The 17907-nt window shown below is 40.8% G+C and overlaps 1 protein-coding gene across 15 annotated transcripts in view; it reads right to left on the bottom strand.

The window, feature by feature from the left end:
- Positions 1 to 7261: 7261 nt before the first annotated feature.
- Baz2b (bromodomain adjacent to zinc finger domain 2B) overlaps positions 7262 to 17907 on the bottom strand; it is a 211388-nt gene continuing 200742 nt past the window's right edge. For 9 of the 15 annotated variants that reach the window (XM_041631512.1, XM_041631511.1, XM_041631501.1 and 6 more), the window contains 6 exons: positions 15784 to 16094; positions 15260 to 15395; positions 11552 to 11698; positions 9297 to 9562; positions 9070 to 9213; positions 7262 to 8525 (listed from right to left, as the gene is read on the bottom strand). In XM_041631512.1, the coding sequence (XP_041487446.1) occupies positions 8372 to 8525; positions 9070 to 9213; positions 9297 to 9562; positions 11552 to 11698; positions 15260 to 15395; positions 15784 to 16094 (1158 nt within the window). In that variant the 3' untranslated portion in view covers positions 7262 to 8371. Of the gene's footprint in view, positions 8526 to 9069; positions 9214 to 9296; positions 9563 to 11551; positions 11699 to 15259; positions 15396 to 15783; positions 16095 to 17907 lie in introns of those variants that run through there. The other 6 variants (XM_041631509.1, XM_041631507.1, XM_041631508.1 and 3 more) reach the window with 2 other exon arrangements.

Consider the following 17907-nt stretch of genomic DNA (forward strand, 5'->3'; position numbering starts at 1 on the left):
CTTCCTTCCTTCCCTCCCTCCCTCTCTCCCTCCCTCCCTCAAGATTTGGCTCTTCTTTGTCTCTAATATTTCACTGTGAATTTTAAATGCTATCTGACATCTTGATATATAGACAAACTTCAGGACCTATTGTCATAACACCAAGTCTTTATTATTTATTTATTTATATTTCGAGACAGGGATTCTTTGTGTATCTCTGGCTGTCCTGGAACTCACTCTGTAGTCCAGGATGACCTCAAATTCACAGAAATCTGCCCACCTCTGCCTCCCTGAATGATGGGATTAAACGTGTGCACCACCACCCCCCAGTTCAACATCAAGTCTTTCAATCAGTGAAAATGATATTTCCATCAACTAAGATTTTCTTTCCACAGTGCTGTATAGTTTTAACAGCTCATGATAGGCTCTTTTGTTCCTGTCCTTCTCTCTCCGTCCCTCCCTCCGTCCCTCCGTCCCTCCCTCCCTCCCTCCCTCTTTCCTCCTTTGTCCTGTCTCTCCTGTGGATTAACCTTATGGATTCCCATGAATGCTAAGCAAGGGCTCTGGGCTCATTCTCCTCTCCATTTGATTTGAGACAGGGTCTCACTAAGTTGCCAAGACTGACATTAAATTTGGAATCCTCCTGCCCCAGTCTTCCAAGCAGCAGAGATTAAAGGCATGTGCTACCAGCCCTGGCTGTTGGTACATTTATTTTAAAATATTTTATTCTTTTTGCTATTATCAACGGAACTGTTTTATTTTTACTCAGATTTTCTTATTGTTAGAACAGAGAGGACAGTGAAGGGTGGAGAAGGCTCAGTGAGTAAACTGCCTGTTGTTCAAGCTGAAGGCCCCGAGTTTGGATCCCCAGAACCCACATAAAGCTGGATGTATATTTCCTACACTCCTGTGGCAAGATGAGAAATGGAGACAGAATCCCAAAGCTCGAGAGTCAGGTAGCCTGCTGCACACAGCAGCAAGCAGCAAGGGACCCTGGGTCAAGCAAGGAGAGATGAAAGGACCAATATCTAATGTTATCCTCTGGCTTAAATGTATGCCACAGCTCAAACACATCAGCACACACATGCACACATACACAATTTTTATGTTGACTCCATCCCTTTTTCTTTACGTGTACGAGATTCTTTTGTTTAGTATTTTCTGTATTATAAGATCTTCATCTGAAAGTTTTTTTTTTTTTTTACTTCTTTTTCCTAGACTCCATGCTTTTCATGTGCTTTCCTTTTGCTATCCCTCCTACCCCTCTGTACAATGTTGGCTGGGCGGCTTCCTTTCTTGTGACATTCTGGGATTAGCAGAGCCTCCCACGGTTAAATTTGACAATAATGTGAGCATATTATTAGTTATAGTCAGACAAACTTACAAAGGCCCAAAAGTTCCTTGGGTCAAAAGTTGCTTCCCTCCACCTTTTCTTGGTATTTCTGTATATTTAATTATGACATTTCGGAGTTTTTGCTTTCACGATAGATTTCTGCTATGTCACCTACTAGCTTCTACTAGAATTGTAAATGGTCAATTTACATTCAATTGTAAATTCTACTTCTTTTTAGGAGTCATTCAATGAGGTTTTTTTTTTTTTTGTTTTTTTTTGTTTTTGTTTTTGTTTTTTTTGAGACAGGCTCTTGTTATATATCCTTGTCTTACCTCAAACTCAAGGCTATCCTCAGCCTCAGTGCTGAGATCCTAGGTGTGAGCTAACCGGTGGAATCAGAGGAACAGGATGCGAGGCCCTACCAATACTATTCTGTTTCCTTCTCATCCAGGGGCTTGCTAGCCAGTCTGTTGGTATCCCCTAGGCTTAGAGGTTCTTAACCTTAGTGGTGACCCTAACCACATTGCTAATTCATAAGTGTAATTTTGCTACTATTATGAATTGTGTTGCAAATATCTACATTTTCTGATGGTCTTAGTCTTTTGACCAACAAAGGGGTCACAGTTAAAGCTATCTCTACAAAGCACAGCTAAGCTTTTTGGTCAGGTGCGGAGGCTCACACCTATAAGCCCAGCACTAGGGAAACTGAACCGGGACTGATAGAAGTTATATAGTTAGCAGGGCACCTTAGGAAACAGAGACCTGTCTCCAAAAAAATAAAACCAGACTTTTGCAAGTGTTCTAAAAAGCCAAACATTTGCCTCAACAAGGTCAAATCTAAGTGCTATGTAGAACCTCAGTGTTGGTACTGCTGTCAGGATGCACTCAAAGGCAGAGCACCACCTCCTCGATGGGAAGGCCTAGGTACCTTCATTGGCATCTTTAATATATCAAATGCTATATTAATGATGGGTCTAAAGTTATGTATCCCAATCTCCTGAGGAACAGTGAAAGCAGCAGCAGTCCCTTTGGCTGTGGAGAACGTGTAGCCTCACTGCACTGCCCATAGACATTTTGAAAAGTCAATTAAAGCCGGACGATGGTGGCGCACGCCTTTAATCCCAGCACTCAGGAGGCAGAAGCAGGTGGATCTCTGTGAGTTCGAGACCAGCCAGCCTGGTCTACAGAGCTAGTTCCAGGACAGGCTCCAAAGCCACAGAGAAACCCTGTCTCAAAAGAACCCCCCCCCCCCAAAAAAAAAGAAAAGTCAACACCAATGCTAGCACGAACATGTACGCCCAGAGCATGTCAGTAATGTATGACTCATGGCAAGCTCCGGATGATCCATTTGTACTCAGATGGCCGGAAAGGATTTTAAGAGGCAGAATTAGAAAATGTAATCAAGAAAGCTGAGGTATTTCAGTTCCTCGGTAACAGCTCCATGGAAGCAAACAATTGCTTGGAGGGCAGAATGGGCTGCTAAATATGCCTTGTGCAGGAGGGGCCCAGTTTCGGAAAGATTTCATTGCGGTTGGCTACGTTATGGCGAAGGGTCGGTTCACCCTCCCTTGTCGGTCTCACTACACCCGCTTCAGCTGACTTGGGTGCATGGGTCCTTTTTCAGGTGATCCATCCTCTTCCCGGGCATCATGACATGTGAAACCTGGCCACGGTTCCCTAATCAATGGAGAGGAATCCCTCCTGTTGTCATCCAGCTGACAGTCTCTTTCATGGTTTTCTTAATGGGGTAGCGATCGTGTGTCTCACTGACTCTTAAGCCTTGATAGAATCATTTCCAGGCACACAAGACAGCAGGCGAGTCTGCAAGGCTATGCAGCCACCTGTCTTTCTCCGTGGCTTCACAGTTCAGTAATGGTTGTATTCCCTGGGAGCTGGCCGACTGTATAAATGAACACAATCCTTAGCTCAATGCTGTATCCATGCTAACACTTTCTCCACGTAACTTCAACAGATGAGCTAACTGTGAGCAAAGATGCAAAGGCACTATACTCTCAGTTTTCAGTATATGATCATTTGGCCTTGAACTTGAATCTTCAGCTTTTCTCTAGGCGTTCAGTAAGGAGAACAATCTACATGGAGAACAGAAGCTCAAAGGATAGCAGCTCTCCATTCTGTAACCGGCTCCCCTAGGTTTAAATACTACCGGGCAGAATTCTCTCCCAGAAGTGGTGCTTTAACCGGATGTGCTGACACCAGCACCCTTCTGGATGCTACTTTCATTATTGTAACTTCACTCTTAACACCTCTAGCACCTTCTCCGTCCTTACCGTGAGCCTGTGCACGGATCCTTGTGCACGTTCTTAGCAATGCCAGCCTCATCACCTAACTGGAACTCACCTTGTCACCAGAACGCACGCTGAGCACGGCTGGACGAACACACATCAGATGCAATTTTCACAGTTCCAAAACCAGCTGCGGTTAGATTTGTTTGCTATATTGGACAGAAGCTGTGAGAACAAGCCAATATTGGAGCTGCTCAGATGATTGTAGAAAACCAGCCTCATTTCAAAATTCAAAATCTGTGAGAGTTTATTTGTGAAAATTATCCAAATATTAAGGATTTGTTCCAAGGCAAGACTGCCATTCTCTTCCATGGCTGGGAGGAGAGCACAGTGGGTGAGCATCACCAACAGGGAGGCGTGGTGAGGCCATGGGAAGCATGCACACACAACCCTCCCATAGGAACCAGTTCCAGAGGAATTTTTGCCACAGTATTATTTATTGCAACATAATGACTTAAAGGTGAATTACAAACATTAGGAGCTTCTCAGTCGTCCCTTATATACTGCTCTAGGCCCGACCTGGACGGGACATCCTGCACTCTGGGCACAGCATGTGTGGCTCTCATGCCTTGTCAGAGAAGCTTCTGTCGGCAGCAACAGGAGACCATTGCAGAGATCCGCTACCAGTCAAAACACAGAGAACTGGCTGGGGGGTGCCCAGCCCAAATTGATAAAAGTAAACCATAACTGGCCCAAGCTTAAAGGAACATCATAGAAGAAGGGCCAGGAAGATTTATAAGACCCAGAGGACTAAGAAGTCCGTTGTGAGAATGTGCCTTCCACATTCTTCCAGCTGTAACAGGAAAGCTAGGCCCACGGAATCTCAACAACACAGCCGCCTCTACACAAGACCGAGACAGTGCAACAGTTGGTACCCCAGCAGAGAGGCGGGGAACATCACAGAACTACAATTAACTTCTGCCGAGAGAGGAAGAACCATTCTTCCCCAGGGATGAGTCTCCTGATCAGTCAGCCATAAAAACATATATTACAAACAGACCATATTTATTCTGATCCATTTACATGTCTATGCAACGACGGTGGGAAGAGTCGGTCAGTTTGAAAGTGGGGGTTAGACATGGAGGGGAAAAAGGGAGGAGAAATGATCTTTAAAAATAACAAACAATACAAAAGGTAAGGGTATAAGGAATCATGTAAGTATTTATTAATACGGAATTCCATGCACTGAGAGGGAGTCCAATGTTTAACATTTAATCTTCACAGAACTTGGAGACATCCTAAAAGAACAGATTTGTAGGCTGGATATAGATTAACTTCATCTGCCATCCTGGTAGTGCTTCAAATATTTGACTAAAAATATTCTGAGTGGTTTTTTTTAAGAGTTTCTGATGTGATTAACATCTAGGTCACTATATAGAATAAACAGATTTTCAAAATGTGGGTGAAAGTCACCAAACCAACTGATGCCTGAACAGAACAAAGAGATGGCCTCCTCTCTAGTGAGACAGAATCTCCTGCCTCAAAGCCATCCAACAGGCACATTAGCTCCTGTTTCTATGACAAACTGCCAGCCTTAGGACGTAATAACTGAGAACAATGAACCTGGTTTTAGTGAGATTGAGCAGCGTTGAGTGTCCTGAAACACTTACAAAAGAAGCACACACCTAAAGATACCCCTGGTAGCAATCCTTCTGGGATACCACCCACTGCCCACTTCAGTGGTCACCTCTGCCTACTTACAATGAAGACACCAGTCCAAGGCAGCCAATATTTGTCAACCTCTCCCTTTTCCAGGGAGAGGAATACTCGTCGTATTTCGCTGCTTGTTCATTTGAGTCTCAGAATGCAGCCAAGGCTGGCCTCCAAGCCACTGAATACTAGGATTACAGGTGTGCCTCCACGTTTGGAGGTTCTGTTTTTAAAAGAAAATGTTTGCTTTTAGAAAATTGCTCTGTGTATTACAGATTTAACTATTTTCTCATTTATTAAAGCAGCCCTGGACAATGGAGGTGATGTCATCTCATACAGATGAGATGCAGACCTGCAGCAGAGCCCCCCCCTGCCCCCAAGACTCCCCAGACAGCCCCTCCAGCCCAGCACCTCATTTTCTTTCCACATGGATATTTTTGACCAAGCTTCCCGAGGGCAGTGTTGCAATAACCAGAAACAGACATATTTATACGACAGCTGATGTTCATAGAGAGCTCTACAAACAATTTAGAGGTTCTAGAAAGTGCTTATAGCTCAAAGTCTTTTTAATCAAGCATTATTTTCTTGGGAGATTGTAATGTTTCCTTCAATATGAAAAGCTGTGGGCCTGAACACAGCTCAGCAGTAAAACACCTTTAGTGCCAGCACTTAGGAGACAGAGGCAGGCCTCAGTGGGGTCAAGGCCAGCCTTGTCTACAAAACAAGTTCCAGGATAGTTAGGACTGTCCCACACAGAGAAACCCTGTCTTGAAAAACAAAACAAAAACAAAAAAACCCACTGCCTACTATGAACAAAGCATTGGGTTCAATTTCCATCATGGCTCCATCCCTGCACCCCTTGTCTGCAAATAGGGATGTGGTCTGCCTTTTTTCTCTCCTCTCACTCCCTTCTGCCTCCAGTCTGTGTACCAGGCTAGTTTCTCTCTCTCTCTCTCTCTCTCTGTCATCTCTTTTCCTTTCTCCCTCCCTTTCCCACTCAGTGCCTCTGTTCTGTGTCTCACTAAACACATCAGGCTGGCCTCAGACTCACAGACAGCCATCTTGCTTCTCCCTCCTGAGTGCTGACATTAAAGGTATGTACTACAACACCCAGCCTTTTATTACTTATTCCGTGTGTGGCAGGGTAAGCATGTGTGTCTGTGGGTGTGCCTGCTCATTCCACCCGGTCGGAGGATGGTGTCTTAGGTTGGTGTGAAGCCTTTTTCTTACCAAAGTCTTCTGTCTTACTCTGGAGTCTCTTAAGCCCCTGGGATCCCTCTGACACCCCCTTGAGTTAGGGTTAAGCACTCGCCTGGCTTTCATGTGGAGGCTGGGGATCTGAACACAGCTTCTCAGGCTTGAGCAACTTTACCACCGAGTCTCCTCCCCAATCCTGCCTATCTCTTGTTCACCAGTGGCTTTCCAATGTCCAGCTTTGGCCCACCAAAACTTACAACTATGAATCTCATGGCTTAATTTACACGCTTTATGACCAATAACCACGCTTTATGAGCACTGGATTATGCATCTATAAACAGATACCTCTCATATCAGGGCAAAGTATCCTAATGCTTTCATATTGAAAATGTGAAACAAAATGAGGTCGAGAGAAATTTACACTCCATGAAGCTCAGAGAACTGACCTTAACCCAGGCTTTGCGCTTGGCATACTGCGCTCCGAGTCACCACACACACCACTAGGACTCTGCAAAACTAAAGTTTAAAGTCACTGCCTTCTGAACGAATGCACGTTAAGATACACTAAGGAAAACAACAACAAAAAAAGAGTTTACCTGTTTTGTAAACTCTTTATTTCATCCGCACCACACATAGCAGTAAAAAATAACACCCCCCCTTAAAAAAAAAAAAGAATGCTACCTTTTCCACAGCATTTTATTTTAAATAAAACTTCAAGTACTTTTACATAGGTACAAAAAAACTCTGATCTATTTGCCTCCAACAGGCCACAACACACAGTAGATAAACACAGTGGTTACAAACGTCTTTTAAATTTATTTCTGAGGCAAGGCAGATGGGAAGGAAGTGTCTCTATGAAAAAATACTGTGTGTGTAGGAAATTGTCACGATTTTATTCCACATGGATACAAATGATTATACTTTAATTTAGGCCCTGGTGGCTTAAAATTATATAACAAAATAGAAAAATGGAAAACTACTATCCCCTACACCCTGTTTCAAAGGCAGGCACTACCAAGATTCGGGAGACGCCACAGTGTTGGTAGAGGATAATTGCTGTACAGGCTGGAGAGCTGTAATTACCTTCAGATAAATGCTACAGTCCTTCTAAGGCATAAACAATAATGTCTCCAAACAATATATACACATAATACATATTAAAACAAGACTCAATATAAACAATAATGAACAATATATACACATCAATTTCCACTGGCTTGAAATACACTTTACCTACACAAGTGATGCGCAACATATATATATATATGTATATATAAATGTAATTGGAACTCTACAGTAAAGTTTATTTTTGGTGCTTTCAGAGCACATCAGTGTAAACAGTTTAACTTGGCTTTGTTTTATATTTTAAAACATTCCTTGTTGTATTTTCAAGATTTAAAGCAATTTTCTAGTTCTTCCTTTTCACAGAAAACGAAGATTCTGGATGTGGTTTAATCATAAATAATTCATAAAATTAAATACATTCACTAAAAAATAAACTACAAAGTAAAAAAATGAAAAATAGATATTTATTGAGAGGGAAAGGAGAACCATTCCCCACGTTAGAGCTCTGGTGTTGGCTATTCAGTGCGATCTGATAGTTTAATTGCTATTGCACTATACCACCCTTTTCTTTGAACATTCTTTGGGTGTGCTTCCCTGTTCTACCTAAGTTAGCTGATAAATCACATAAACCAGTGACCAACGGTCTTGGCTGGAGGAGTGAAGCCTCTAAAAATGGTGTCATTCTTCTCACCTTTTTAAATATATATATATTTATATATATATACTCATTTCAAGGAAAAAAGTTAGTACGCATGTGCCTTGCACATTTGTGTAAATGCAGTTCACATTGCTGGTCTTGTTTGTCCTTGTTGAAAAGAAAAAGGAGAAAAAGGAGATTACAACTTCAGCTCACTTTGAAGGTATCTGTCCACTTTTTTTCAAAGTACTTCCTCATCCTGTGGCCAGCTCGGCCTATGTCGGAGTCATCTTCATTAAATGTCTCACAGTTGTCAAACACAAGCCTGACATCTAGAGCAAAGGTCTCAAAGCTGGCGTACCTGAAAGAAAACACACCGTTACAGGCTGCTGACACTTCTCAGGACTACAAACCAACCACAGGAAGCGGAGTTAAAGAGGAAGTAGAAGGAAATCCGGAGAACAGGATGACCGCACTGAACATGTCTAAGTCCATGCATGCATGAAACATTCACTGTGGTCTGCAAGGCTGGGTCTCCAGGACAGGCATGGCACCACACCCGGCAATCCTACCACCCGGCTGGCGGAGACAGGAGGATTGCAAGTTCGAGGTCAGCCTCAGCTACAAGACCTTATCCTGAAGCGAAAACAGAAGTTTTCCATAATCCCATTTACTATCTGACTTCTTACCGTTCTGCCAGAGAACTTCCCAACTCCACCGCATCACAAATCCTCCAGCCACCCTGTGACCCCCACTGACAAGAGCTGCACTGGTAAAGAGAAGAAACATTTCCTACGTCCCATAAAAATGAGCTTTCGTAGCTTCTACAGATGCCATGACAGCCACCGTGTTAATCCTTCATTCTCAATACTCACTACTGTGCTGAACAGAAATGATGTACTTACTGTCCATTGTTTAGCTTTTCTCTGATTGTAGAAAAATCCATAGGCTTCTTGATGACTTTCTTGTACCCAGGTACAAGCTTCAAGTTTACCGGGAGTAGAAAAGGCCAGGCATCCTCATGAGTTTCCATTTCATTCAGGATCACACTACAGAAAATAATGTTTGAAATTGGTACCTGCAGTTGGCATTCCGCAAACTAAATTTAAAAACTGAAGAGAAGAAAAGATACCTGCAAAGAGCCAGGTCCTTGGCGTCATCTCTTTTGGGTTTCTTAACAGAAGGAGCACTTTCTACTTTAGATAAGCTGACGGAAGGGCTCTCCTCCATTTTCCTCTTTTTGAAATCTCTGCTTCCTCTTCTCAGGGAGCTGCTTGTGGAAGCAGAGTCTTCATCCTCAGTGTCCCCAGCAACCGTCCCTTTCTTGTTTTTCCTGGACTCATTTGTCTTCTTTCCTTTGACATGAAGTTTTTTTATTTTTACAGTCTGACCACTTGCCTTTAATTAAAAAAAAATAAGCAGATGGGGTATAAGAAAATAATCGTTTATCGACTTTCTATTATTTTAAACCATAAATGTTTGCTAAGATCCACAAGATGCACCAACTATGCTTTAGAAGGTTGGTAATTCTATTCTTCTATAGAGATCTGGGAATTTCTTCTCCCTATGAGTGACACCCAATAAAGCATGGGGAAAAATCTATTTTAAAAATTCTTGAACGTGGAGCTAGCTGCAGATCCAGCATTGTAGAGCGGATTGTCAATGTTCCTGCCCTCTAGTCTGCTAACCAAGTGAGGTGCACAGGGCTCTTTTTCAGAGCAAAACACAGCTAGGAGCAGGCAGGTCTGTAAACCAAGCCATGGGGGTTATTAATAGGAAAGCTGGAAAGGGAATAGAAAGCTAGAACAAATAGGAAAATAAGTTCCAGAAGCAGCAGGTGGAAAATCAGATTTTCTTTTTTTGTTTTGTTTTTTTCGGTTTTCGAGACAGGGTTTCTCTGTAGCTTTGGAGCTTGTCCTGGAACTAGCTCTTGTAGACCAGGCTGGCCTCGAACTCACAGAGATCCCCCTTCCTCTGCCTCCTGAGTGCTGGGATTAAAGATGTGGCTGACATGGTCTCTCATCATTTGCTTCACAGGTTTCTACTTTAAATGTGACTGGAAAATGACAGAAAATACAGGTGTTCATTATCATTTGACTTAAACATTCTCTTCTGTTGTGGAGTATTATTTTAAGATGTGTTACATTTGTTTATGCTGTGGAACATTTTGTTTAATGATGCAAAGATGTGTTGCATTCCTTTATGTTGCATTTGTTTAACTCTGTGAAGCTGTCTAAAACACCTGATGGGTCTAATAAGGAGTTGAACAGCCAATAGCCAGGGAGGAGAAAGGATAAGTGGGGCTGTCAGGCAGGGAGAATAAAGAGAAAGAACGAGAAAAGGAGGAGAGGAGGAATCCAGAGGCCAGCCACCCAGTCATGCAGCCAGACACAGAATAAGAAGAAAAGAAAGGATATACAGCAACAGAGAAAGGTAAAAGCCAAGACGGAAAAGACAGAGGAGAAAAGTTAAGAAAAGCTGGCAAGAAACAAGACAAGCTAAGGCTTTCATAAGTAACAAGAAGCCTTTGTAGGCAGGAAGTGGTGGCACTTTAATCCCAGCACTTGGGAGGCAGAGGCAGGCAGAACTCTGTAAATTGGAGGCCAGCATGGTCTACAAGAGCTAGTTTCAGGACAAAATCCAAAGTGACACAGAGAAATTCTGTCTTGATAAACCAAAAAGAATAAGCCTCTGTGTGTATTTACTGGGGAACTGGGTGGCAGGCCCCCACAAAAACAAAAAGTTAAGAGAGTAAGAAAACAACCAACTTGGATACTTCCAAGTCACATTTCCAAGAGAACCAAATACAGTTCTTATAAAAACTGGTCCATGCACGATTAGATAATCATTCACAGTATCTGGAAGGTAGAAACAATGCAAATGTTTATCAACTCATGACTGAATAAGCAAATGTAGTAAGTCTATAGAGTATTATTCGACGATAAATAATACTGAACTGTGCTAGAACATGAACTTTCAAAGCATTTTGGGTGAGAAAAAGTAGGCAGACACAGACATACTGCATGTCTATAAAAAGGCTTATGAAGACGTTCTGGAATTAGGTAGTGGAGATGCTGTGCAGGTCTGTGAATGCATTAAAAATTAATGGACTGTTAAAAGATGAATTTTATAAACTGTGGTGATTTAAATCTTTTTTTTTGTTTTTTTTTTTTTGAGACAGGGTTTCTCTGTGGTTTTGGAGCCTGTCCTAGAACTAGCTCTTGTAAACCAGGCTGGTCTCAAACTCACAGAGATCCGCCTGCCTCTGCCTCCCGAGTGCTGGGATTAAAGGCATGTGCCACCACTGCCCGGCGGTGATTTAAATCTTTAAACAAAACAAATCACAAAACTCTGGTAATTTAAAGCTTAGTCTCCTACCATTCTTACCTTAGCGATGCAGGCTGGACAAAACCAGTCCCCGTCTGGAATGGTCGTAATCTTGGGCCTATGGCAGTAGGTATGGCAGCCTTTGTCACAGCCGTCACAGAGTAGCAGCAGCTCCTCATTGTCTCCCTTCCGACAGATTTGGCAGTACTACAAATACATAAAAACCACTTAACATCAGTCCTCTGCTATGAGTACTTGCTGTTGAGATGTTAAACAAACCATAATTCCTATTTGTACTGATAATGAACATTCCGCTTGCTAACAAATATATAGTAGCCACACACATCTATGTATCTCTCATTACACAGATATGGACCACATGACGGGCGAGCAATTCTTTTGGGGCAAATGCACATTTCAGATACACTGCATAGAACAGAGCTAGAGGTTGAATGCCTTCACACACTTCAGAAGCATGTACACGTCAACGTATGAAGTCATCAACATGACATCAGAGCACACAAAGCAATGAATAGCTTTAATACATGGGACTTGTAATGTTTCAGCTTTTGCTTATCTTATTGTCCTTATGATATTCTGAGAAAGAAATAAGAGAATAGTCTTTAATATCAAGATTTAGAAACTCATCTTAGTGTAATTATTAATTATATATTAATAAGAAGATATTCCTAAATTGTATATTATTCATACATGATTTATGGCTGACTTAAAAATGTGTCTAAAATAGGAAACACTGAAAACTAAACCAAGTCAAATTTCGGCCACAAATAGAGAAAACGCATCTTAAAAATTATCTCCAAGGAAGAAAACGATAAAGAATTTACAGTCATGATTTATTTTCTACAACTAAAAATATTTCTTCTTTACTGAAAAATGTATAGCACCATTAATGACTTCAAGCATGAAGGGAGAAAGTATCCCCTGTGTAGACATAGTTTGTATAACAGAACTTGGAAAGAGAAAGAGGGAAAGGCGCAGAGCCTGCAGGGCGGCTGTTAGAGCAGAGTGCACCTACATTGTCTGATTTCAGGGCACAGTGCTGCCACGGTGGAAGGCACCCTGCAGTCAGTACTGCAAAGGTGACTATACTTACATGGGAATTCATTTATATTAAAGTTAGGTGTTTGCAATCTTAAAGAAAAAATGGTTCAACAATTCAAAATTGCTTCATTTAACTTCAATACATTATATGCTAGCCTAGGAAACCTTAATCTTACATAACTTAATATATATATATATATGTATTTGTATGTATATATACACAAAGGTAGTTTAAAAATGTAATCAAAATAGGAGCTACATACTATTCAAAGGAACAGATATGAAAACTGTCTATTAAATACATCAGATATATGCAATACTAAAATTGTCAAGTATGTAAACGCGAAAACAGTAGAGTTTAATAACCCCCAAATAAGTTTCTATTAGATGGACTTTCTGAATCCCACACCACTGAGTAACTTAATGGTATTTCACCAAATCCACACTCCACCTTTATGAACTCTATTGTAAAACACTTATTCAGAAACAATAAGGACAAGGTATATCCAGTTTATAAATAAATGTTTTCTTATCTTTTCAGAGAAGGTGACAAATATCAACTTTCTAGCACTTTTGAAAAGCTCCCAGCAATAGCTCATAATTATTAAGTGAGAACATGTACGTTGATATTTGCTTTTAACTCCTTTGCTACAAAAGCAAAAAAATACTTATGCAGAGAATTACCTGGAAGCAAAGTGGCAGTTTCCTCTGTTCTAGTAAGTTTGGTATCTGGCTAAGGATATATTTTCTTTTTCTTTCTTTTTTTTTAGTTTTTTGAGACAGAGTTTCACTGTGTGACAGCCCTAGCTGTCCTGGAACTCACTCTGTAGACAAGCTGGCCTTCAACTCACAGAGATCTGCCTGCCTCTGCCTCCCGAGTGCTGGGATTAAAGGTGTGTGCCACAACCATCCAGCTAAGACAGTAGTTTTTAAAAGTACTGAGCACTTTAACATTTTGTCTGGATGTATTAGGAGGATCATTATGGTCACAGATATCTATCTAATCAAAGGCTATGAAGTACTTCTTAATCTATCAATAGCAAACCATGTGATCACCACCATCGTTATTTGTGGTCCTGACAGAGGAACCCAGAGCACTGTGCATGCCAGGCAAGCCTTCCCCTGCTGAACTAGATGCTACAATAATATGCTGGTGAACATTTTTAAAGAGACTGCTGCCATGATGTTAAATGATGATGCAAACACGTCAGTAACATGGGAAAGGCTAATTTCAAACCCCAAAGGAACTGAGAATGCAAAAGGGGTCAGGTGTGGTGGGGCCTGGCTTGTCTCCATTCCTGGGAAACACAGGCAGGAGCACAGGAGCCTAGGCTGCACAGAGACCCTGCGAACTCACAGAGACCCCGTCTCTGCCTCTGGAGTGCTGGGATTAAAGGAGTACGCTACCACTTTTCAGCCAGCTTGGAGGTTTCTTTTTGTTTAGGTTTATAACAAAATTGACCATTTTTATGACTTCAGAGGATGATAAGAAAAAATAACTATACAGTTAATATAAAACGCCAGTGCTTTTATTCACTGTAATCTAGTCTTCAACAAATATATTTGCCTAAAGAGATTATTAAACTTACTTAAATAGTTTTTATTAATTTTAAGAAAATATATTTTTATTGTTAAATATTTTTATGATTAAGAAAATGTTCTCAAAGCACTTTCAGGCTTATAGTAAATTAACGCAACTGAACAGAGCTAAATCTGAACAAACTGTAAAAGCTGCAGATTCCGATTCCAGACATCTTTAGAAAGAAATGAAAACGGGAAGACAAAGTTTATTTGTGTACACTGCACACAAGGCCATGAGTATGGGAACACCAAGAGGAAACGGAGGAAAGGAACACTGAATTACTAGGAGTTCTTCATTTCTTGGGGGAATGATTATTATAAGGAATGTAATTTTCAACTTTAGCTACTCATGAAAACAAGTCTCAAATACTAGAATTTTGAAGCTGGTCTTTAATTCAAAAACAAATATTAAAGCAGTTCATAAAGGTCTCTATGTAACAGGTACTTCCATACCTGCTACATTAATAAGTAATAGGGCACTATGTACATGATTTAAAACAACTGTCTCTTTGAATGTATGTCAACTATAGCTGTTATTTTGACATTTGATGCCAGAATGCATGCTTGCTATCCAATAACTACTTGGGTTTCCAAAGATGAAAAGTCAGTTTTAATTATCAGGAGAAAAACAAAAAGTTCTAGTCTTTATGCCAACCTTATCTGATACAAACACACAAGTCAAAGTTCTCTGTTTTGTATTTAGTGTTCTTATTAGTGATAGAAAAGTAAAACAATTAAGGCTAATGGAGCGGATAATGCTAGTATGTTGAGTGCGCACAGGGTGAGCAGCCTTTAAAATGTTTCCATTAACAACCTTATGCTGATATAGTTCAGGAGGCAAACTGTTAGCATTACAGACAAGTATTCAAAGGAAACAAAGCCAAAATTTGAGCAAGAGGAAGACAATATATTTGGCAGGTTGCAACAAAAAGTTCAAGATAAGAAAAAGAATAAATTATATAGTATTTAAGTATATACAAGTATATAAGTATTTAAGACATACTCCCAAGTACAGTATATATTATTGTAACAATATGGTAATATGTAGTTAAGAAAGATCTGGAGGTTGGGAAAAAACAGAACAGAGAAAATCAGTCATAGTATTTCTTAAATAAAAACACTTACAACTTTCATAATTGATTTTTCCCATGCTATTGATCTCTGTAACTGCTGGATGCACAGGGCTACCTGTGCAGCACTGCGAGCTTCTGCTAACGCCCTCCTCCAGACCCTGAGCCCTGGAGCAATATCCTCTTCAATTCTGCATTGAGATATAGAGAAATTGAGTAGGTCATGGCCACATTTATGGTCACTGAATGTGAAACAATCATCACACTGAAAGCCAAGCAATGACAAAAACATGTACAGCCAATAAGAATAAAGTTTAAGCAACTAAATTTGATGTAGTGCACAGACTGTGGCTACGTGCCTTGAAGCTTAGTCACAACCAGATAAATGTAAGATCACTTTGCAGGATTATCAATGCACATAACAAAAAAAAAAAAAAGGTTTTACAAAGCACCATGCAAATAGCATGATCCACAAGGATCACAGACAAACAAGAAGATACATAGATAACAGGCAATAGAAAATAGGCTCCAATTAGCAAAGAAGCACAATAATTTGTCAAGTTAATCTCAATAACCTACCCGTCACCATCACCACTAACGGATGGTGCAGGAGCAGGGACAGTAACTGTGCCCACATTATCCAGTTTGATCTGAATGGTGGTACTTAAGGGGCTCTTCAGATACCTTCTCTCAATGTTCCGCTCCAAATCAGCCAGCCTGGTTACAGCTATATCTAGGGGGTTGTCACTCTTCCGGGCCAGTGCATGTGCACTGTTTTCTTCGTCACCAGGAAGGTCTCCATCATGCTCCTTGTACAACTTAGTAAATGACTTATGTTCAAAATATACCAAGTCCTCCCTTTCTGATGCAGGCTCTGGACACATCCAACCCTATACATCAAGAGAATAATGTCATTACGGTTTCTTCTGAAACTGTTAGACCGGTGAGTTACCTTTACGTAAAATTCAGCAGCGACCACCAGCAGATCTCAAGGATCTTTACTAAAAGGTTTTACCTTGCATTTCCTAATTCTAGGTTAAAACAAGAGCAAAAAAGGAAAAACAGTTGGTAAGAAAGTATGTGAAAAATAACATTGATTACATAAGCAGTAAAATTCAGCAGACAATTGCAAAGGTTTAGACTACCATGTTCATTAATGCGATACATGTAACAAAGGAAATGTCTTGGTGGCCTTGAACTTTTCTCTTGATTCTGCCCTCGTGCCTTCCACTGTTCCCCCACGCGTGTCCTCATACCCACTACTTTCCGTTTGTCTGTAAAGCTCAGCATAGCTATTCCCCTTGCCCATATTGTGCTTTCCTGTCTTCCCACCATGAAGCACGCCCTGAAGGGGTTAAGTCCTCCTGCTGTAGGCTTTCCTAGGATCCGAAAATGTTCCCTAGCCTTGCCATACTGTACCTCTAGAATAGCACGATGGTTTCATCAACATCCTTTTTCCATCACAAGGGTGGGGCCATGCTGGCCTTTACTCATTTCTTTCCAGCATAGTGAAGGTAAACTAACGCGCACTCGGTATATACATAGTGATTGAATAAATGAACAATTCCATGACATTGTTTGTTCACACAATCCTTTGTCCCCAAACCAAAGATTGCCCAGCTTTTAACATGCTCTCAATCACCGACATTCAAGTGCCTCAATTTTCCGTCATTCTCACCTTCCATTCACGTATCTACGCTGCATTCAGACTCCACGACCTGCTCCTCTCTAACATGGTAAATTTTCAGTCCCTGGTCATCTGCTCATTCTTTTACTTCTTAGTTAATATTTGCTTGGTTCCTGTCTGTCAAAATCCCACTCATTTTCCTACAATAGAACATGTCTCCACTCTACATAGTTTGGACTGAGCTCTCCCAGATACCCAGCGGAAACCAGTACACTCTTTAAAATTCACACACTAAACTACAGTTCTTTATGGTTAGTTACTAGATTCCTCACCCAAGTGCCACATCTTACCTTCCTGTTATAAGGCAAGCTTTTTGGGAATTAGAAGCACATTTTGTCCAATTTTGTAGTGTCTACTGTCTGATTTTTTAAAAAAAACAGCTACTGAGTAAAAGTATATCAAATAAAATACTCAGAAGGAATTCTCTGCAAATTAAATTAAGAAATTACTATTTTATTCTCTGTATCAAGACCAAATCTCCTCCTTTATCTCAATGGAATGTTTCTATCTGGAAAGGAAGCCCAGGGAACCTGACACAGGAGGTGGGTATGAGTCTGGGGGCTCCTGGCAAGCACGAGGACCTGGGGAAGGCACAAATACTTAGGGGTCACATACAGGCCAAGGGATAACTTATATCAAAGAAACCTTCCCACATTCTACAAGGGAAGCAAAATAGCTGAACAACAGAAACCTTGTAAATATGATACTTCAACTTCTGCAAAGTAAACCAGAATTAGGAAATCAAAAGCCAGATGGCTGTGCTCTGTCCAAAAGTGTCAGTGACCAAAGTCTCTTCATTTTATTTGCTATAAATCTGTAATATTTAAAACTAGGAAGAAAACTTAATGTTTTTGGGTAACACTATGATAAAGGTAGCTCTGTATGCTGAAAAGCACACTCAAATAAAGCTAACAGTAATATAACAAAGATAAATGTAAATTGTAGCCTTGACATTTCAGTGATGGCTCATAGTGAGTAAAGTCATGGGATGGTGCGCGAGTTAAAGACGCCCCAGT

This window comes from Microtus oregoni, unplaced genomic scaffold (genome assembly GCF_018167655.1).
Source record: "Microtus oregoni isolate MIOR12 unplaced genomic scaffold, Mior012 000037F_ref0000500, whole genome shotgun sequence".
Classification (NCBI taxonomy): Eukaryota; Metazoa; Chordata; class Mammalia; order Rodentia; family Cricetidae; genus Microtus; species Microtus oregoni.